This window comes from Oncorhynchus nerka, linkage group LG13 (genome assembly GCF_034236695.1).
Source record: "Oncorhynchus nerka isolate Pitt River linkage group LG13, Oner_Uvic_2.0, whole genome shotgun sequence".
Taxonomy (NCBI): Eukaryota; Metazoa; Chordata; class Actinopteri; order Salmoniformes; family Salmonidae; genus Oncorhynchus; species Oncorhynchus nerka.
This window is the reverse complement of record NC_088408.1, coordinates 44,604,874-44,627,821: the sequence shown is the minus strand read 5'-3', so window position 1 is coordinate 44,627,821 and position 22,948 is coordinate 44,604,874. Positions and strand designations below refer to the sequence as shown.

Genomic DNA, 22,948 nt, shown 5'->3' with positions numbered 1-22,948 from the left:
GGGACATGTGAGGAGCAGGAACAGCTGTAGCCCTCAAACTCACCTCTGGGTCTCAAAGCCAGGTCCACTGCATTTCTTCATTGTTCTCCTTTAATCGGGGACTGATCTAGACCTGGGACACCAGGTGGGTGCAATTCATTATGAGTTAGAACAGAAAACCAGCAGGCTCGTAGGGCAGAAGAGGCAGTGCAGCGTTTCCCAAACATGGTGTACATTTAGGTTTTTGTCCTAACACTTCACAGCTGATTCAGATTAACAAAGTTGATTGATTATTTGAATCAGCTTTGTAGGGTTAGGGGAATAAAAATAAAATGTGCAGCCCTTTGGGGTTCAGGTGATTGAGTGTGGTAAGCCTTTGTCATAGGGTAAACGGTTCATACCCCTGGGCTGTAGGCTGCAAACCTTGGGTCAACTATTAGGTTCTGTAGCTGTGTATTTTATCACAACAATTCTGTTCTACAATGGTTATTTTCCTTAGCTCAGGGTAAGTAGTAGCAGGCCTAAGAGTTTTATGCGATGCAAACATTTGCGTTGTGTTTGTCCTTTTAATCAATCAAAATTTGTCAAATTCCTTCCAGGTTGTTTTGCCTCTTGATGGCAGCTGTGGGCATACAAGCACAACAGACACATCTAAGTATGCATTTTGCACCCTGCAAATTCAAGCACTAGGCATTTGACAATATATATTTTGGGATTTTTAACTAAGCTTTCCAATTCCAGATTACCTACACGCTGAATGCCTTGGTAACGTTATTCGTTTGAGTGTCGCTCCTCTTGAAGAGGTTGATGCTGTCTTCAGTGAGTTTGCCTCTTTTATGATTCTCTTGCTCTCCTTTCATAATGTATGGCTTGATATTGCTTGTCAACTATTGTGTTCACACCATCTCCATCCCTTCCAGATGACACACAAATCATTAACCTGACACCTGGCCTTGCTACTCAGTGTGGATTGAGCTTTAAATTTGACCCCATGGGGAATGCCATGTTTTTTGCTTCTCTACAAAACTGCTTTTCCCAAAACATGGTAAGCGCTGTAGTGTTTGCTTGAACTTCAAATAGACAGTTTGCCTTTCAGTGTCACTGCATTTGCAACCCATAATGTAGCAATTTTATTTAACCTTTGACATGGAGTCATGCTGAGACCAGGTTCTTTGACAGATGAGCCAAGATACAAGTCAATATTTGCATCACTAGATGTAAAAATGAAATCATTGAAAACAAACACATTCTTCAGGAAAACTGTCCTCAATAAGCCTGAGTTGCTGTGGTGGTGGTAATTCATACAATTTTAGAGCATGGAGGTTATTAGAAGTACGGTGCCAGAAACATTGAAGCAGTTTTACTGAACTCTGTGGCTATCAAAAGGATCTCCATTGTTAGCCACCCCTGGGTCTGGTATCTCTTACCTCTAAGTTAACGATGGCGTAAGGTACAGCAGGAGTTTATGGAGGGCTTTCAGAGGGCCAGCCAACTTTCTGATACAGACTGCAGTGATGTGAACTACCGAGCTCTTCTCCTGTAGTGTGGCATCAATACGGTGGCAGCTGCATTCATATAGCCAATTTTGCCACAGTCTATAACTTGCATGAATGTCACCTGAATTTGTTTTTTTGCTATATAATGAAAGGCTTTTTTTCCTTCCCCCTTCATTTTAGGATGATAAGATGTTCAGCTTGGTCATGCAGTTCAGGCTGCCAGGAAACCATATGACTGAAGACCCTGTGTATAGAGTGGGCAAAACCTGTAGCTACTCCACCTGGACCTCCCGAGAGATTCTGTGCGACCGCAACTACATGGAGGCAAGTGTGCAGAGCATGCCCCAATGGACATGTTTACAGTCGAGCTTGTCGTACTGCCTGTATAAATGATCTGACTAGAGCTGCAACTGTCCAGTGTTTCATTTCTTCTGCGATACAATGTAGAGGTCTTGACTCTCTCGCTCTCAATTCCACTCACCTCTTCAAAATGCACGTAGGACAACTTTAGAGGTGAGGAATCTCGGCCTATTCTCAATGCATTTAAGGAGGCGAGTGGACAGATTGAGAACTGGCCCTTGATTTCCTATTGTATGGGAGGGAGAAAATGCATAGGGAATAATGGCCTTTCTTCTCTAGGTGTCTGTCAGAAGAACTCTTCCAGACATCCAAACCATCCCCGAACAGCCCACTTGGGGCCCGAAAGCAAGGAGCGCCAACTTCCGGAGAGGTGCTGAGGTAGCCATTTTTCAGTTTCTTTAATTTCATTACAAAATGACAGGATGGCGCTAAACAATGTGTGTTTGACAATTTGAATTCATGTTTCCATTTCCTGAGACAGGCTGTTGCTTCAGGATACAAAATCACAGCTGTCGTCTTTAGTCCTAGCAAGAAGGTCATGAATGTGGATGAGGTCCAAAGAAAGGGCTATGCAATAGCCAACACTCCCACACGGCTGGTGTTAAGAAGCCCTCATAATGCAGAGGAGACATACCTCCAGAATGTAAGCTGACTTTCTCCACTTCCTCCATGAACTGAGTCATGTTCAGTAGAGCAAACATTTGGAAATGGTGGCCCTACCTAAACTCTGCAACATATTGTTAATACGGTGTGCCCTACTGAACACTGCCCTGGTGTGGTTGCCCCCTGAACAGGTAGCTGGGGTTCCGATGCGGGTGCTCTCAACCTCAACCTTCTTTGAGCAGAAGTGGCTGGTTACTCGAGTAGATGCCACAGCTGTTTGTCCAACACCAGGTTGAGTGTGAAATAATTTAAGATCCTTAAAACCCAGTTCTTAATTGGCTCCAGACAAGACTTTCAATGTTCTGTTATGATGTGCCATTGGCTTCTTGTTTCACTGCAGAGGCAGTGGCCTTTACTCCAGAAGTGATCACCTGGTACATGCCCAAGCACATAGACCCACTTTTCTCCTCTGATGCCTTCACCATGTTGGTGTACATGGGAATTGATGCTAAGAGGCTGGACACTGAGGAAATGGCTGCCAGAAACTACTCGGTTTTAGTCACAGAGGCTCATATTATTGTTGAAATTCCGGTGGGGGCGGTTGGCGGCTATTTCAAGGTCAGCGTTGGATGAGTGAAATGTTCCTGTTTAATTTCTAAATCAAATCTTATTTGTAGAGCCCTTTTTACTGCAGCAGTTGTCAGTGCTTTGCAGTAACCCTTTGCCCTCTCTCTCTCATGGGTAAACTCCTAGAAATGTTGTCTTGTGTAAAATGTTTGTTATTGAGCAATTGTCTGGGTGGGTGTGTATACAGCCTGACACATTGGCTTGCAAAATTGTGTGAATGTTGCATCAAATTACATTGAAACATACTCTACCGCTTGTCTTGGCCGTTTGTCCTTTAGCCGCTTGAAATTTGAGACCAAATATCCACACTAAAGTATTGTTTACCTGACTTTAGGGACTGTCAACTGAATGCAAGCAACACTCGGCTGCTGTTTACATATTGTGCAAGTATTTACTTTGCGTGTCAGTTGCTTTGAAAATACACACCGCCGGAAATGCAAGTTGACAACCATATACCTACCAGCTCTCTAAAGTCTGGTAAACAATACTTTCCTCTGGATATTTTACGAGTGGCTGAAGGACAAACCACACAGACAAGCGGTAGAATAATTGTATTTAACATTCTGCATAAGGAACATTGACCTGTTTTTGCACAAAAATTGTGTATTACAGCCTGACTGCATCACTCGTCTCCCTTACAGAGCCATATTCAGGATGACCAGTACTTTGTCACTTACACCATTGAGCCCATGCTTGAGTTGCTGTGGATCGAGGAGGTCGCACACGAGGACACCAGCTACAAAGTCCTCTTCCCTATCACAACACCTCCGATGGCCAGGCCTCCACAAGTTCGCAACTGTGAGTCTGGTTTAGTTAAATAGTGCCTATGGTAATTTGGGATGCCTGGGTTGTTCATTAAGCACAAAACAGAAGAAAATGTACTGAAACGGGGAGGCAATGTCCATTTTCAACTGTACTGCATTTCAAAATGTTTTCCTTTGTTTGCCAATGAACAGACACGCCCTTAGACACAGTTCCTGAGCAGGCAGTGTTTGTGCTTGAGTTGGGGACTTTCAACCTTGATGTGGAGCTGCTGAACATCACCTTTCCCACCATGGTGCTAACTGTTGCAGAGTGCAACGCCAGAGGCTTCAATGTTCAGGAGCAGAGATCCCCGGACAACAACTTGAAGACCTTCAGGATGGAGGTGCCCTTTTCAGACCCGGTGGTCTTTAAGGAGGTGGGTTTCTGTTAAATGCAAAGCCACACGGAGTGGTTTGTACATGCCCTAATAAGTGGGCCACCAACAAAATATAAATGTACTTTGTACCCCTCATTTACTCAAATGTTTCCATTATTTTGGCAGTTGTATGCGTTCACTTGCCAATCAATAGTGCTTGATTTAGAGGAATGAGGGCAACATTACTTTAAGTATATATAGTTTGTTTTAATAGTCCCCATATGTACTTAGTTGTCACTTGATGTTGAATAAGGTTCTGTTACAACAATAATGCTATCAATTGACCAATACTTTTAACTTTACTACAGAGAAGGGCAGAACAAGGTGTCACAACCTTCACTCTTCAGCTGATCTACGGCCTGGTCATCTTTCCAGAGTACGCTCCTTTCTCTCACTCTGCCGTTGTGGACGCTGTACTGCTGGACATTGGTATGTCTCTGGACTACGCCAAACTACTGTTGCATGGTTTCCTCTCGTTAATGATTGCCCTGACAGGAAATTGGCAGTGAAAGCCCAACTAGCCATACTGTAGGTTTTTCCTATGCGGTCTCTCTACAAAGAAAATGTTAAGCTTTAGAGTATTTTTCACCCAGTTGTCCTGTTCCTGATTTGCCAGGATCGTGTTTATTCAGTGTCACCGTAGCAAAACATTTTGCAACCGGAAACAAGGGTTTCTTCTTGGACAAGTTCAAGTAGTACCGTCCTGTTTTTTTTGCTTAATGAACACAACCCTGTTTGTCCTTGTAGTGCCACCCTCAGTCACTGGCAACTGTGATCAGGAGAAGTTCCACATCACTGTGGACTACAGGAACCAAGATCCCTTTTTCGTGGTCTTGGTTGGCAAGCGGCTGCTTAACCATGAGCTTGCTCAACAGTATTTAACAGAGGGCGACGGAGACTTCACCATTACGTTGCCCTTCTCTTCGCCGGACGCAGTGTTTGAGGTACGACGCTCTCCCAAAACATGTTAACCTAAATTGCTGCAGCTAGCCTCTCTTTCCTTTCCCTGTATAGAATATTGGACTAATGAATTCTCCCATCTGTTCCCAGTCGGTTCACTCGTCCTCTGTCAGGAGCAGACTGGATGTTACTCTGTTGAATCCTTACAACAACATGACCATCAAATACTTTTCCCTGGCTTGCAGCTTCCTCAAAACGCTGACTGGTTGGTTCTCAAACAATTACTTCCGATAAATAGTCATTTGACATGGTTACCAAACCTGCGTTCCTTGCAAATACTGTCTAATAGTAGTGCCAGATGGGCATGGTTTGCACTTTTGGTGCTATTCCATTGGTTCTACTGTGCTCAATTAAGTGTCACAAATACAGAACTCAGGTCTGATGGCTACTGGTCTTTTGCTCCCCCACCTCCAAGAGTGTTTCTCTAACGGAACGATGACTGCGCTGGCGGTGAAGGTGGATTCTGTTCCCGGTCTGAACCCCGGTCAGCTGACCCTGAGCGACCCCACCTGTGGTCCCACCTACAGCGACGATCGCTATGCCTACTTCCACTTCACCGTCAACTCCTGTGGCACCACCAGGAAGGTAAAATGACTATTACCCTGAGGTGATGGGTGCTGTGTCTTTATGGGCTGTTTGCCTCTGCAGGCTGTAATAAGCAATTCCCCTCTACTACATAGTTTATCAACAATGTCATGCTGTATGAGAACGAAATCTCCTTGCCAGATGAACTGGAGGTGAAGCTGAATTCCACGATGTCTTCAGAGGAGGAATATCGGTAAATGCGTTACGCATCACAATTGTAGCTGTTAGCTTTTATAGGGTGTTATTTTCTTCTTCACCAATAGATCAATACTTTGTATACAGGGAAAATGTGCCTCTACTACCAGTTTGTCCACTCCACTGGTTGAAGTTTCCCCTATTGAAGTTGCCTACATCCCTCTTTTTAGGTTAAAGGTTTCCTGCTACTATGTGGTCAACATCACTCGCACATTGGCCTTCTTGACCAGGCCACGTGACAACGAGCCATTTGCCGAGACTGGGACGGGTCGACTAATGGTCAGAATGAGACTCTCTCAGGGTAAGCGTGCACAAATTCTGAATTTTAACTTGACCCCTAGCCTCTAAAAGAATCTTGGAAGGTCTCCTTTACAAAACCATTCCCAAAAAATGTAAGCCTTATGATACATTACTCTTGCATTCTGAGATCTATAGGTGTGGCTATGGAGTAATGGTGAGTAGCTGATTTGGGAATTTGTCAGAAGCCTCTGTTGGGGTAGTGTTGGCAATAAATGGGTTGTGTTCATCGGGGCACAACAGGATATGATAAACGAGCTATTAATGGACAAGTTCAGATGGTGCCCACTGAACACGACCCCCCCGGTTGTCTTGTTCTGTGTTCCAGACGCCTCGTATAACACGTTCCTCCAGGAGGAGGACTATCCAGTGGTGAGGTACCTGAGACAGCCTCTGCACTTTGAGGTGGAGCTGACCAGGTCCTCTGACCCCAGGGTAGCGCTGGTGCTTGACCACTGCTGGGCCACCCTCAACGAGGCCCGTGACTCCCGACCCCGGTGGAATCTCATCATTAATGGGTAACTTGTTGTTTTTGGGCCTAAACAAGTGTCATTCCACAGGTGTGGTTCCTGAGTAATTAGCAACCTATCATGCTTGGCAGGCCATTTACTTTGGTTACAGTGGCTATGCCCCCATCCGTAGGTCTTGAGTGGTCACAATAGTTTGAGCTAAAAAAAAACGATGTGAGGTCTGTCACCAGATCTCCACCCAATTTAACACTTATGGGAGATTCTGGTGTGTACGATCACATGCTTGTTATCACTGAGTGGTCCCTGCAGCGTACCAACGGAACGTATGCTGCAACAAGCGACTCTAAACCGCGTTTCCTGAAAAGCATCTAAACAATGTTTTGTACTGATGAGAAATAAAGGTCTTCACAACTTTATTACACCTTTGCTTGTAAAATATATAAATGTTAACGTTATCTAGTCTAAATAACAGGTTGCGCTGACAAACTCAAAACCAACAGCGAGACTAGGTCTTGAGAGAGACTAGGTCTTGTACCGCAGTGATGCGGTACAAGGGAGCCATGTAAATCTAGTTTAGAAAATATGGCAGCCATGTTTGTCAAGCAAGAATGCCTTAATCCCAGAATGCCGTTCACTGTGCCCGTTGCCTGAGATCTTAATTTAGTTTGGCCACTTCATCATGTGACAAATCTTTGTACTTGTTACGGTGCACACGTGACGAGTAGTTTACAGTTAACCAAAGCCAATACAACCGTAGGACAAAAGCTAAACAGTTTCAAGATATAGCTCAATCCATTTTGGGGGGTTAAGTCCTTGGACGGTATTGTGGGGAGGATGGTGCAGGAAATATTACTAAGATGGGGAATTTATCAACAGTTCTTCTAAAAGGGGGGGTCTGATCTGCCAACCCTGAGGTACCGTAGTTTACACTCTGATGCCGTGTTCAAATCAACTAACGACTTCAGTGCATTCAAGACAATGAGGGTACTCCAGTTGAGATCACCATAAGTCAGTAGAGTCTGACATCACGTAAGCGTCTAACCCGACTGCATTGTATGGCGTTAGCATTAGCTCATATTCAGTACCACCTTCAAAAGTGTTTTACACGCGTGTCCATTACAATCTAGGCAAAAATCAGAACTCTGATATGACAACGCGTTACGTAGAAAATGAGGCACTTTGATAGGAATGCACGCATGTCCACAGTTATTTGTAAGGAAGGCAATAAATGTGCAAGGCCTATACTTGATCTGGGGAAGTGCTTGGCCTTTCTCGTGAAGGAAAGTTTGTCCGGCTCATTAAATTCTCAAATAGAAATGGTCTGCAACAGTGAAATGGGCTACTTTAGTGAATGACTGAATGAGGCAAACTTAAAGTTAGAAGTTGAAACGGGCATATAGAAAATTAGCAGTGTAGTGAAGCAACTTTATTGGTCAACATTCATTCGGGCGCTCGGGTTTGCAAAATGCTAACAAATCACGCAATTTGACCATTTTTGGGAAATGGTCGCAAGAACCTAAATTTGTCCATGTGAACAAGGCTCATCTGTCATGGAGTGACTTTGCAACTGTTTCTTAAATCAGAAATTTCATTGCATTTAAAAAAAAAATGGCTGAAATGTTTTGTATATCATAGGAAAAGACAACACATTCACATGGCTGTGCACGAAATGGTCAGTTCAGATTTGTCACTTCAGCTATATCGTTGTGCAAAATCCTGGCCATTGTCTGTCAGCTCATGTGGATTTGTACTGGTGTGGGCATTTGTCTCTTAATATAATGTCTTCAGATTTCACAAATCCCTTTTTGCTAATATCTGGCAGTTAAACAGTAAATGATATACCTCCCAAAGATGCAAATAAAAAAAGTAGGCCTAAACTGTCAATGCGTAGTAGCGCTGCTCCCTTCACAGAAGTCCTCCACGTGTGAATCTGATGTCATGGGTGTAGAATTTATTTGTGTGACCACTTTCCAACAGCGGAAGAATAGCTTTGGCGCATTGCATGAAATTCTTATTTAAATAAGTACTTATTTTGAAAAATATGATTGCCTTGTTGATACAGACTGTCTATTCGGCAACTTTGATTAAACCAAGGTCAATTGATCAATATTCAGGTCGCCTGTAGTCTGACCATTCTGGATCATTGAGAATTTTAAGAACCATTTAGAGGGACATCTCACCTCATGTCAATGTAATTGAATATACTTGTTTGACATCTGTCATTTAACATGCTATAAAAGCCATTGCAGTAGACTAAAAGTAATGTTGGTGAGAAATGCTAAATGAAATGGCTAAAAGATTAGAAATTAATACCAACAAACCACTGTCGTGACGTGACCTTGAATTATCTGAGGACTGTTTAATTGTTAGCCGACTCTAAATTAATCATGTTAGGATTTGGGGTGCCGAGGAAGCGGTTTTAAAAAGTTACCGTCTCCCGACTTAAACTCGACGGTAGAAATCTATTCCATTGATAAAGTTTACTTATTATCCATGATATCGTATCCTCCTTGCAGCTGCAAAAACCCCAACCTTATGATTCAGTACAATACGAATTGAATTACTAGCTAGCTAAACACACAGGTCCCTATCGGACTGACACAATATGATGGCTTGTTACAAGATGTGCCCCCCACCCCCCCGTTCCATAAGGGACACTTATCGTTGATACATTTTTGAACACATGAACCGGCCCCAGCTTGGAGGAAAAGCATTGATGTATATATGTGGGATGGCGCCGTGGAAAGGTAGGTGGTTGGGTCGTCTCTCTGTATATGAAATATGTTTTTTAAAGATGTAGTGATTTTTGGTGGGAAAAGCCTGTTGACAAAGACATGCCTTTAGTTCATACTGGAGGGGGAGAAAGAACCCACTTCTGCTGTAAATTGATCTGATCCTCACAGGACAGTCATGACACCACCACAATACTTTGGACACAAGGGGGTTGGTGTTTGCAGTGTTTTTGTTCCTAACTTAGTCCCTCTCTCTACACTGGTAGCTGTGAGAACCCCGAGGATCCATACCGTGTGGTCTTCCACCCGGTGGTAGCTGATGCCAGGGTCCACTTCCCCCCTCACGTCAAACGCTTTGAGGTCTATATGTTTTCCTTCGCCGAGGATGCGGTTGCGCCGAGTGGCCAGGTAACAAAGTTCACCCAACAATCTTTATTGGTTAATTGTGTGAGTGGCAATCATCCCTTTTTTATTAAAAAAAAATCTGACACCTAGGTCTTTGTCCTAGGTCTTTGTCCATTGTGATGTGGTCATCTGTGATGCCAGTAGTCCCTCTAGCGGCCCCTGTAGTGGACAATGTGTGAATCAGGACAACCCGAAAAGAGGTAGGTCTTGTTTTATGCTTTTCAAACCCTGGCAGACCATAACTGAACTAATAGGCTCTTTCTCCCTCAACAGGTCAAAGACCTCTTTGAGGGTCATTTATATGTTTCTTCTGGATACATTCTTTGGGTGTAATGTCTTGTTCTAACATGTCAAATAAAGTGTTCTATATAAAACAATCCTAACCGTTGGAGCTACCTTAATTGTATCTGATTTGCGTTTAACACCAAGGCGCATGTAGTAGGCTTGTCATCTGACGTATCAATCAACCCTTTTGTAAGCATGGAACTCTGAACCATCCACCGGAGGGAGATAAGTGTTGCACACCGATTTCCTGTCTAAGACGAACAATGGGTGTCAAAACAAACTTTCCAATGTCCAGTAGGATGAACTGACTCAATGTTATAGCAGATGGTGTTTTGACAAAGTGAGACCAACAGGGCTGTGGTTGGCTGCAGTGTTGGTAATTTTCAACTGAAATTACAACTTTCCTTGATACCTCTATCTAGCTTGGTTTCCTTCCAAATATGGACATTTCTTCTGTAATTGTATACATGTCAATCTCATGGCTCAAATGGGAAGAGCTTGACAAGCTGAATGTACCGAGCTGTCTTTTTAAAACTACTAGCACACAGCTCGGACACCCATGCATTCAATCTCCAAGACCGAACTACGGAAGGTACAAACGTTTGTGCGGCTATATTTTTTGGGTCAAAGTTAAATTATGAAAATTGCTATTTAGCAAGTTACCTGACTAGCTAGTGTTAGAGTGAATTTGTAATTGGTCTTTCAGGTACTCCTGAGAACCAACAAACCAGGCTGTTGTCTTGTGAAACGGATGTAATGAATCTACATGGCTAAAGCATTGACTGCACAATTGTAAGCTTGCCTTGTAATGCAGCTGAAGTAACATGCTTATTGTGTCGGATTAAAAATAACTGTCGCCGATCTGGGTATGGACCCTAAAATGTAAAGTCCTGAACTAATATTCATACCAATCTATGAACCTCATTAATGAAGCCTAGAGTAGAATATACCTTTATACTCATGTATTTTAGTAGTTACAACACAGATTCCCATTTTGTAGCCTGTACATTGAATATATTCACCGATCATGTACTCTTCCTTGGCAAATTAAGGTGTGGTTCAGATGACAAACGCCATTATTTGCATGTATTACAATTATACACAACAGCGTTTACTGCTCCTGGGATATCAATGATTACACAGGAAAAACAAATCCTATTCATATCTGAGGACACAGGATAGTATTTCAACCAGTGGAGAATGTGGAACGCTTTATTGAAAGTGCATTTTAATTGAAATATTAGAGTTCAATCTTGGGAGGGCAGGTGGTTAGAGCGTTGGACTAGTAACCAGAAGGTTGCAAGATCGAATCCCTGAGCAGAAAAGGTAAACATCTGCCCTTGAACTAGGCAGTCATTCTTACCTGACATTCCTAGTTAAAAGGAAGGCAAATCTGTACTTCAATGCACATATGGTGTGCATTAGATGAGGTGGGGAATATGATTCATGAATGAGTGCTACCCTAGTAGTCTCTCAGTTCATCACAATTGCGCTGTCGGGACTGGGTTCCTCTCACATCAAAATATACCTGCAGATGAGAGCATGATTAAGCCATTTTATTCTAACACGGTCAGTCATCTTGGATCATTAACTCTGGGATTTCAATGTAAAGCATCTCTTTTAATAATAGTTCCTGTTGACTCAACGAAGTGACATCAGGCCATGCCCTCTGTCAACCAGTTCAGATGCGGGAGGGGTTCAACAAAACCGCTGACACAAGTGACTACAGAGTACCTTAAGCTGAAAAACAGACCCATGAGGACAAACAATCGAATGCCAATAGGTGTTTGCGTCACATACTGTGTACCTGAAACATTTATATATAGAGGGCTGTGTTTCTCACCACTTGGTTATTGCAAGGCTAATCCATGACTTGGCAGCAACAGATAGTCCGGTGGAAATGTGTGCAGCTGACGTCTTAAGCTTTTTTTTAAACTCTTGCACACCAGACAGATTCCACGGAGGAAAAAGAACACAGAACAGTTTAATTACCTCTGGTTATGGACACTTGGTGCCAGCAATAAAGCTTCCACGGCCTGGTCCTCGCACAGTGAACATCTGGCAATATCTACATGTTCGACCCCCTTGGTCAGCTCGCTCTCAAAGTAAAGAGAACTGAGATATGACCCTTCAATCTAAAGCAGCACATGTCATTTTTTAGGATACGTCAATACAGCCCAGTGCTGCTTACCTGAGATGCCGTCTTCGTTGGTGTCCGCTTTGACTTCCTTTTCTGTCGGAAAAAAGTTGCTTTCAGAACAATTTTTGATTTTGACAAGACTCCTAACAATTTGACTGAATAACCACACCATACAAACGTGCTACTGTATGCAGAGAGACAGCAGAGCAAATATACTTAGACTTGAGTATTTCAACAGCTCTTCAACTTGTTCGGCAATCATATATACCTACGGGGACAGGATGGCCAGCCGCACAGGAGATTTTTTTTACTAAACAGAAAGAGGCCTGTACTGACAGATGCATGCTGGATATTTCCCAGTGAAGCGCATGAATGTCAAAATCAACCTACGTATCTTCTGATGGGGAATTGTCAAGGAGTTGGACAGCTGGGCAAGTGAAATAACCATTTGTTTATCAACATTCTATCACTCAGTTAATTATCAGCCAGTTAGGGGGAGTGATGAACTCTACAGCAGTCTCACTACTCAATCTCTGGTTGAAAACTGTATTCTGCCCTTCCCAAAATATATAATTTGTAGGTAACATTCCTGAAAGATTAGTGGAATCTGTGTGGGTAGCTGGACAGGTAGGATGACTGACAATGAAGGTGAACAGGTGGTCACGTGTCAGGTGACAGAGGAATGTATGAGACTGAGGCAGGAATTCCTTTAACCATAAAGTGGTATATTTACTGGGTAGTCTGTGCTGCATCAAAGGAAACAACATGTATACAATCAAATTCATAATCAAAGATCAAATCATATCAGTCATTATTAACATAAATTAGGGAATTCAACAGTCCAGTTCATTAAGAAGTCAATAGTAATCATCCGCGAGTCATTTAGGCTCAACTATTTATCATAAATCATGAGAATACAAACAGTGAATGGTTATACAATCTATAATCCCCATGATCAAAGTCAATCAGTTAGCAAACAATGACGTTTCTCATTTCACGCTTTCAACAGTCTTCATGTGTACATATAATTAATTTCAATACACATGAACCATATCGATTGTGTAATTGGCCTATGAGGATCTGTAGGGCCGTGATCATTGACAATTCACATTACACTATGTTTGAAGCTTGCGCTCCAAGCCGCGCTCCGCGGTGATAACTATTAACAGTAACTGAATGGCCCACTCTCCCGATCGCCACAGATAATTCAGAAAGGTAACAGAGTCGGTGGACTTACGTGGATTCATGGACGCACAGAACTTCTGGGTGAGATGGAGTTAAGGAAGAGAAAGCAGCGAGATCAGGCGATGGCAATTTCCTCCTTTTTATGGAGTTGAGATCTGTCAGACATTTCCACCTGACCTAATTAAAGCGCCCCTGGCCCAGCTGAGTAAATGGCAATGAATTAAAGGAGTATTCCACCAACTCCATGGGCCTTTTCTACAATTCCCTCTTTCTGGGACTCACCCACATACAGGACCGAGCCTGGCCTGCTGAGAAGTGACGGACTCCATCCTAGCTGGAGGGGTGCTCTCATCTTACCTATGAACATAGACAGGGCTCTTACTCCTCTAGCTCTACAATGAGAGGGTGCAGGCCAGGCAGCTTTGTGGAGTCTGCCACTAGCACAGAGTGTAGCCATCGTCGAATCAAGTTGTCCAACATGTCTCCGGACCTACTCAATGCCACAGTCATACTCTGGACCTAGTTTTGTCCCGTTTAATAAATATTATGGAGCTTAATGTTTTTCCTCATTATCCTGGGCTATCGGACCACCATTTTATTCCATTTGCAATCGCAACAAATTATCTGCTCAGACCCCAACCAAGGATCATCAAAAGCCGTGCTATAAAGTATCGAAGAGCCCTCACTGCTGCTCGATCATCCTATTTTCCAACTCAATTGAAGAGAATAAGAACAATCCTACATTTATTTTTGATACTGTCGCAAGCTAAATGAAAAGCAGCATTCACCAAGAGAGGATGGCTTTCACTTCAGTAGGGATAAATTCATGAACTTGTTTGACGAAATGATTATGATCATTAGAAAGCAAACTGTTTCAAGGACAGCTTTTTTCCATCCATATTCATGATTTTGTTACTTCCAGATTAGACTACTGCAATGCTCTACTTTCCAGCTACCTGGATAAAGCACTAAATAAACTTCAGTTAGTGCTTAACAATCTTGACTAGAACCAAAAAATATGATCATATTACTCCAGTGCTAGGGCTGATTTCAATGTTTTACTGCAACAAAGCATTACATGGGCTTGCTCCTACCCATCTTTGCGATTTGGTCCTGCCGTACATACCTACATGTACACTACGGTCACAAGATGCAGGCCTCCTTATTGTCCCTAGAATTTCTAAGCAAACAGCTGGAGGCAGGGCTTTCTCCTATAGAGGAACATTTTTATGGAATGGTCTGCCTATCCATGTGAGAGACGTAGACTCTGTCTTTATTGAAGACTCATCTCTTCAGTGGGTCCTATGATTGAGTGTAGTCTGGCCCAGGTGTGTGAAGGTGAATGGAAAGGCACTGGAGCGACGAACCACCCTTGCGGTCTGCCTGGCCGGTTCCCCTCTCTCCACTGGGATTCTCTGCCTCTACCCCTATTATGGGTGCTGAGTCACTGGTGTCGTGTCTTTTACTATCAGTAAACTTAAGACTTCGTTTTTATCAAATATTCTCTGTAATTAGTTACTCGATTAAACTGAACAATCATGTACCTGTAATTAACTAGGTTGGGGCACCAAGGAAAGTATTCAGATTACAAAGTTCTAATTTCCCAATATAACCTTTCAGATATTTTCATATCTGATCAATAGTCTTCTGATTATTTATGTATTTATTTTAACTCACGTTCGTCTCATTCCAAACGTCGTAAATTGTTGGTTATCTGCATGAACCCAGTCTTCACTATGAGTCATCCATACATGAATTGTCTTAAATCATTTATTTATTACTAACTAAGTAATTCACAGAGATGCATAAACAAACAGTAAATATGGTTATATGAAATGATAGAATGTGCCCTAGTGGGCTGACCCGGCATGGCGGCTTGTTTGACAAAAGGGAAGTGTTTTTTTTTTTACCATGAAGTCACTACACATGAACGCTCACTCATTCGGGAACAATTGCAATCAATATATATATTTACACTTAGTGTGTTGTCTTGATCGCTGGTGAAAAGTCCTTATTTTGTAGAATTGTCCGTCTCTCTCCCTCTCTGTCTCGGTTAGAGGGGATAGTTCAAAGTGACATTCGTTATAGAATGGATGTTTTGTCGGATGTCATTCTTCGCGTTCAATGATACCGAATTCCTAGTTGCAGACTAGTAATTAGTATCAAAGACTTGTTCTTATTCTGTCGGTATCGATAGTCTAAGAGTTTAACCACGTGGTATGGTTAAGATTCTACAACCTTTAGCCATCTCATAATTGAGGTAAGCTTGGTCTGGTGATAATTTCTCAAAGTTGGGTATTATTCTGAATGGCAGAAGAGGGCTGTCTGACCCTAACTGGGCTCAGGGGTGGTCCTCCGAGTTCAAATCAAAAGGGAATTGTATTTTTCTACATTAAACAGTCCACAATCATATTACACAATTATACAAACAGTATCATACTCACTAATTCATCTTATACAACAATTTAGATGTAAACCTCATATCTGAGGCTATTATATAAACAGCGTTATGGTAATGTGGCCACACCGTGCCAAACGGACCAGTTTGTTTTTTATTTTTTTTATTTCACCTTTATTTAACCAGGTAGGCTAGTTGAGAACAAGTTCTCATTTGCAACTGTGACCTGGCCAAGATAAAGCATAGCAGTGTGAACAGACACAGAGTTACACATGGAGTAAACAATTAACAAGTCAATAACACAGTAGAAAAAAAGGGGGGGAGTCTATATACAATGTGTGCCAAAGGCATGAGGTAGGCGAATAATTACAATTTTGCAGATTAACACGAGTGATAAATTATCAGATGGTCATGTACAGGTAGAGATATTGGTGTGCAAAAGAGCAGAAAAGTAAATAAATAAAAACAGTATGGGGATGAGGTAGGTGAAAATGGGTGGGCTATTTACCAATAGACTATGTACAGCTGCAGCGATCGGTTAGCTGCTCAGATAGCTGATGTTTGAAGTTGGTGAGGGAGATAAGTCTCCAACTTCAGCGATTTTTGCAATTCGTTCCAGTCACAGGCAGCAGAGTACTGGAACGAAAGGTGGCCGAATGAGGTGTTGGCTTTAGGGATGATCAATGAGATACACCTGCTGGAGCGCGTGCTACGGATGGGTGTTGCCATCGTGAACTGAGATAAGGCGGAGCTTTACCTAGCATGGACTTGTAGATGACCTGGAGCCAGTGGGTCTGGCGACGAATATGTAGCGAGGGCCAGCCGACTAGAGCATACAAGTCGCAGTGGTGGGTGGTATAAGGTGCTTTAGTGACAAAACGGATGGCACTGTGATAGACTGCATCCAGTTTGCTGAGTAGAGTTGGAAGCCATTTTGTAGATCACATCGCCGAAGTCGAGGATCGGTAGGATAGTCAGTTTTACTAGGGTAAGCTTGGCGGCGTGAGTGAAGGAGGCTTTGTTGCGGAATAGAAAGCCGACTCTTGATTTGATTTTCGATTGGAGATGTTTGATATGAGACTGGAAGGAGAGTTTGCAGTCTAGCCAGACACCTAGGTACTTATAGATGTCCACATATTCAAGGTCGGAACCATCCAGGGTGGTGATGCTAGTCGGGCATGCGGGTGCAGGCAGCGATCGGTTGAAAAGCATGCATTTGGTTTTACTAGCGTTTAAGAGCAGTTGGAGGCCACGGAAGGAGTGTTGTATGGCATTGAAGCTCGTTTGGAGGTTAGACAGTGTCCAATGACGGGCCGAAAGTATATAGAATGGTGTCGTCTGCGTAGAGGTGGATCAGGGAATCACCCGCAGCAAGAGCAACATCATTGATATATACAGAGAAAAGAGTCGGCCCGAGAATTGAACCCTGTGGCACCCCCATAGAGACTTCCAGAGGACCGGACAGCATGCCCTCCGATTTGACACACTGAACTCTGTCTGCAAAGTAATTGGTGAACCAGGCAAGGCAGTCATCCGAAAAACCGAGGCTACTGAGTCTGCCGATAAGAATATGGTGATTGACAGAGTCGAAGGCCTTGGCAAGGTCGATGAAGACGGCTGCACAGTACTGTCTTTTATCGATGGCGGTTATGATATCGTTTAGTACCTTGAGTGTGGCTGAGGTGCACCCGTGACCGGCTCGGAAACCAGATTGCACAGCGGAGAAGGTACGGTGGGATTCGAGATGGTCAGTGACCTGTTTGTTGACTTGGCTTTCGAAGACCTTAGATAGGCAGGGCAGGATGGATATAGGTCTGTAGCAGTTTGGGTCCAGGGTGTCTCCCCCTTTGAAGAGGGGGATGACTGCGGCAGCTTTCCAATCCTTTGGGATCTCAGACGATATGAAACCGAGGTTGAACAGGCTGGTAATAGGGGTTGCAACAATGGCGGCGGATAGTTTCAGAAATAGAGGGTCCAGATTGTCAAGCCCAGCTGATTTGTACGGGTCCAGGTTTTGTAGCTGGATTCTTCACCTATCTTTTACCCTTTCTCTGGAACATGAAATTTGTTCGTACCTCAAGTTCTGTGAGGTGGAAGGATTTCATTTGTCTCCATGAAAAACGACTCTCTATAACAGTGTGTCCATGAGGTCTTCTCAGGAATTTACGACCTCTGACCACAGCAGTCTGGTTGTAGAAGCAGAGAGCGGGGGATGGTGCTCTCTGTACTCAAAGAGGGCAACGTCATGACACTGGCTTCCTGGTGCTCTTCAATGCCATCCCTAGGAGGGGTGCATCACTTGAGTGGGTTGATTCACTGACGTGATCTTCCTGTCCAGGTTGGCGCCCCACCTCGGGTTCGTGCGGTGGGGGAGATGTTAATGGGCTATACTCTGCCTTGTCTCAGGGTATTAAGTTGGTGGTTTGAAGATATCCCTCTAGCGGTGTGGGGGCTGTGCTTTGGCAAAGTGAGCGGAGTTATATCCTGCCTGGTTGGCCCTGCCTGTGGGTGTCGTCGAACGGGCCACAGTGTCTCCCGATCCCTCCTGGCTCAGCCTCCTTTAATTTTGCTGAAATAGTTTGTGTTGGGGGGGCTGGGGTCATCTGTTATATATGGAGTATGTCTCCTGTCTTATCCGGTGTCCTGTGTGAATGTAAGTATGCTCCCTCTAACACTCTCTCTTCTCTCGGAGGACCTGTACCCTAGGACCATGCCTCAGGACTACCTGGCCTGATGACTCCTTGCTGTTCCTAGTCCACCTGGTCATGCAGCTGCTCCAGTTTCAACTGTTCTGCCTGCAGCTATGGAACCCTGACCTTTTCACCGGACCTGCTACCTTGTCCCGGACCTGATGTTTTCAACTCTCTCTCTCTACCGGACCAACTGACATTTATTCCTGTGGTGCTGACCCTCTACAACCACTGTGATTATTATTATTTGACCCTGCTGGTCATCTATGAATGTTTATAATAGTACATGGCCAAGATGTTCAATCTCCAACCGGCAAAACCAGAAGAGGACTGGCCACCCCTCAGAGCCTGGTTCTTCTCAAGGTTCCTTTCTAGAGAGTTTTCCAAGCCACCGTGCTTCTACATCTGCATTGCTTGCTGTTTGGGGTTTTAGGATGGGTTTCTATATAGCACTTTGACTTCGGCTAATCTAAAAAGGGATTTATAAATAAATGTGATATTATATAGGAAATTATGATTTCAATGAATGTCTTATAAGAGAGAACATAATGTTTCATATTGTAAAATTTTTGCTTAAAGGTCAGTAGCATGTCTAGCCTGCCAGAAGTTTGAGAGGGCGAAGACTGGCACCGGAGTTGAAGCCCATCAAAGTTGTTTCACCATGGGACATGATCGGTAAGTGTCTTAATTCAATTATTCTTTTTTTTTACCAAATCAAATTTGATTTGTCACATGCGCCGAATACAACAGGTGTAGACATTACAGTGAAATGCTTACTTACAAGCCCTTAACCGACAATGCAGTTTGAAGAAAATATGACATTTTTCATGAAGTAAGAGATTAGAAAGACTAATAATTAAAGAGCAGCAGTAAATAACAATATACAGGGGGAGGCCACAGTGTCTCCCGATCCCTATTGGCTCAGCCTCCTTTAATTTCAGGTTCAGAGTCAATGTGCGGTGGCACTGGTGTCGAGGTAGTTGAGGTAATTATGTACATGCAGGTAGGGTTATTAAAGTATCTAAGCATAGATAACAGAAAGTAGTAGCAGCATGGGGGGGGGTGCAAAAAGTCAGGGTAGCCATTTCATTAGCTGTTCAGGAGTCTTATGGCTTGGGGGTAGAAGCTGTTTAGAAGCCTCTTGGACCTAGACTTGGCGCTCCGGTGCCATGTGGTAGCAGAGAAAACAGTCTATGACTAGGGTGGCTGGAGTCTTTGACAATTTTTTGGGCCTTCCTCTGACACCGCCTGGTATAGAGGTTCTGGATGGCAGGAAGCTTGGCCCCGGTTATGTACTGGGCAGTACACTCTTTAGTGCCTTGTCGGACACGGAACAGTTGCTATAACAGGCAGTGATGCAACACGTCAGGATGCTGTAAAACCTTTTGAGGATCTGAGGACCCATGCCAAATCTTTTCAGTCTCCTGAGGGGAAATAGGTCTTGTCGTGTCCTCTTCACGACTGTCGCGGTGTGCTTGGACCATGTTAGTTTGTCGGTGATGTGGATGCCAAGGAACTTGAAACTCTCAACCTGCTCCATTATAGCCCCGTCGATGAGAATGGGGGAGTGCTCAGTCCTCCTTTTCATGTAGTTCACAATCATCTCGTTTGTCTTGGACACATTGAGGAAGAGGTTGTTGTCCTTGCTCCACACGGTCAGGTCTCTGACCTCCTCCCTATAGGCTGTCTCATCGTTGTCAGTGATCAGGCCTACCACTGTTGTGTCATCAGAAAACTTAATGATGGTGTTGGAATTGTACCTGGCTATGCAGTCATGAGTGAACAGGAAGTACAGGAGGGGACTGAGCACACACTCCTAAGGGGCCCCTGTGTTGAGGATCAGTGTGGCGGAAGTCTAGTATCCAGTTGCAGAGGGAGGTGTTTAGTCCCAGGGTCCTTAGCTTAGTGATGAGCCTTGAGGGCACTATGGTGTTGAACACTGAGCTGTAGTCGATGAACAGCATTTTTCACATAGGTGTTCCTTTTGTCCAGGTGGAAAAGGGCAGTGTCGAGAGCAATAGAGATTGCATCATCATTGGATCTGTTGGTGCGGTATGCAAATTGGAGGGCGTCTAGGGTTTCTGGGTTAATGGTGTTGATGTGAGCCTTGACCAGCCTTTCAAAGCACTTCATGACTACAGACATGAGTGCTATGGGTCGGTAGTCATTTAGGCAGGTTACTTTAGTGTTCTTGGGCACAGGGACTATGATGGTCTGCTTGAAACATGTTTTGTGTATTACAGACTCAGGGAGAGGTTGAAAATGTCAGTGTAGACACTTGCCAGTTCGCATGCTCGGAGTACACGTCCTGGTAATCCGTCTGGCCTTGCGGCCTTGTTAATGTTGACATGTTTAAAGATGTTACTCACATTGGCTGCGGAGAGCGTGATCATCCGGAACAGCTGATGCTCTCATGCATGTTTCAGTGTTACTTGCCTCGAAGCGAGCATAGAAGTTTTTCAGCTCGTCTGGTAGGCTTGTGTCACTGGGCAGCTCTCGGCTGTGCTTCCCTATGTGGTCTTTAATGGTTTGCAAGCCCTGCCACATCCAACGAGCATCGGAGCCGGTGTAGTACGATTCATTCTTCATCTTTTATTGACCCTTTGCTTGTCTGATGGTTCGTCGGTGGGCTTAGCGGGATTTCTTATAAGCTTCCGGGTTAGAGTCACGCTACTTGAAAGCGGCAGCTCTACCCTTTAGCTCAGTGTGAATGTTGCCTGTAATCCATGGCTTCTGGTTGGGGTATGTATGTTGTAGGTTATATTCTGTCACCAATGGTTTGTTTTATTTATTTTTTACAATTTGTTTTTCCATGGTACATAATCAAACATATTTCAATATCTTACATTGTTAATAGATATTGCTTTCCTACCCCCTCCTCCATGTTTGGTGAATTCACCAACTAGACCAACAAGACTGCCATAGGCAAGTCTTTTGATACCAGGAAGGGTGGGAGAACAACCTGAAGGTAATTATCTTTGCAAACAACATCAGAATCCAGGCTGAGTACGGAAATTAGCCGCAGCTGTTGACTGCGTTAAACGATGCAATTGTACATAAAAATTATTGCATATACTGTAGTCTTTCAAATTTGTGATTGACTTAGTGTTGTTGTTTGTCAATTGCTATTTTTGAATAACGTACTTTCAGATCACTGAGACCTCACCTGATGTGGGTTTCAGGCACGGACTGAGATTGCCCGCTGTTAATTTATTTTGTAACACCGCACTAATCCATCAAATTTTCTCCTGTGTGTTTGCTTGTTTACGTCTCTCTCTCCTACCCTGTTCCCTATAACTCTGCTCTTGTTCTCCAGGAGTTAAGTGTTCCGCCCAAAACCCAGACGTGGATCCACCTGATGTCCTCCATTACAAACCACCCTCCAACTTTTCATTACATCATCTACAGCTACTGTTGTTGTCATTTTCTGCTAAGAAAGTTCTTGCTCTATCATACTGGGCACATATTATGTGAGATACACAGATTAACTAAAAAACACTAGCACTACAAACACAGAACAAAGAGAGCAGCAGTGTCTGTACTTTGCAGTCTCACTCTTCAAGTCCCCCTTCGGAGCCTGGCTGCCTGTTGAGAACAAGTGACAGGTATAATTCCACACACCATAATTCAGATTTTTAGTCCATGATTGCCATGTGATTGTACAACAAATCTGTAAAAAAAATAAAATAACTGTAACAAAAACTATCAAAGTTAATGTATTAAAATATTAAATATTGGCAGGTTGGTTTTCTCAGCTGTTTCACGAGGTTTTCATTATTGTATGGTATTTATTTGTTCCACATTATTCATTGTTGTATCCTAGGATCCACAATAGACACAGTTGAAGTCAAACGTTTACATACATCTTAGCCAAATACATTTAATGGCTTAAGACAACAAAGTCAGGGTATTGGAGTGGCCCTCACAAAGCCCTGACCTCAATCCTATAGAAAATTTGTCGGCAGAACTGAAAAAGTGTGTACGAGCAAAGAGGCCTACAAACCTGACTCAGTTATATCAGCTCTGTCAGGAGGAATAGGCCAAAATTCACCCAACTTATTGTGGGAAACTTGTGGAAGTCTACCCGAAACATTTAACCCAAGTTAAACAATTTAATGGCAACCAAATACGAATTGAGTGTATGTACACTTGAAAGAAATAAAAGCTGAAGTATATGATTCTCTCTGCTATTATTCTGACATTTCACATTCTTAAAATAAAGTGTTGATCCTAACTGACCTAAGACAGGGAATTTTTACTATGATTAAATGTCAGTCATTGTGAAAAACAGAGTTTAAATGTATTTGGCTAAGGTGTATGTAAACGTACGACTTCAACTGTATGTAATATAGTAGAATGTT

The 22,948-nt window shown here is 43.3% G+C and overlaps 1 protein-coding gene across 3 annotated transcripts; it reads left to right on the top strand.

The window, feature by feature from the left end:
* The first annotated feature begins 332 nt into the window (after positions 1–332).
* Positions 333–22,341, top strand: LOC115139557 (uncharacterized). 3 transcript variants are annotated; one of them, XR_003865126.2, is made up of 23 exons: positions 333–484; positions 579–634; positions 721–798; positions 900–1,024; positions 1,656–1,799; positions 2,115–2,213; positions 2,317–2,478; positions 2,630–2,729; positions 2,839–3,056; positions 3,707–3,863; positions 4,022–4,245; positions 4,554–4,674; positions 4,993–5,189; positions 5,296–5,410; positions 5,621–5,790; positions 5,886–5,983; positions 6,156–6,286; positions 6,611–6,800; positions 9,751–9,892; positions 9,993–10,089; positions 19,167–19,262; positions 21,494–21,555; positions 21,904–22,341. XR_003865126.2 is itself a non-coding variant. In XM_029677085.2 (21 exons), exons 1-21 carry the CDS (start codon positions 462–464, stop codon positions 10,177–10,179), a joined length of 2,664 nt encoding a protein of 887 aa, XP_029532945.2. In that variant the 5' UTR covers positions 333–461; the 3' UTR covers positions 10,180–10,266. The 3 variants fall into 3 exon arrangements, 1 of the variants encoding a protein (XP_029532945.2); XR_003865125.2 differs by having other exon boundaries at positions 21,494–22,341; XM_029677085.2 differs by lacking the exons at positions 19,167–19,262; positions 21,494–21,555; positions 21,904–22,341 and adding an exon at positions 10,163–10,266.
* The last annotated feature ends 607 nt before the right edge of the window (positions 22,342–22,948 follow it).

What these genes read in the sequence shown, in the direction of transcription:
- LOC115139557 (XM_029677085.2), top strand. Translation starts at nt 462, where the DNA reads ATGGTTATTTTCCTTAGCTCAGG. An exon ending in AGGAGACATACCTCCAGAAT is followed by an intron (nt 2,479 to 2,629) that starts GTAAGCTGACTT and finishes CCCCCTGAACAG; the next exon opens with GTAGCTGGGGTTCCGATGCG. An exon ending in CAGAATGAGACTCTCTCAGG is followed by an intron (nt 6,287 to 6,610) that starts GTAAGCGTGCAC and finishes TCTGTGTTCCAG; the next exon opens with ACGCCTCGTATAACACGTTC.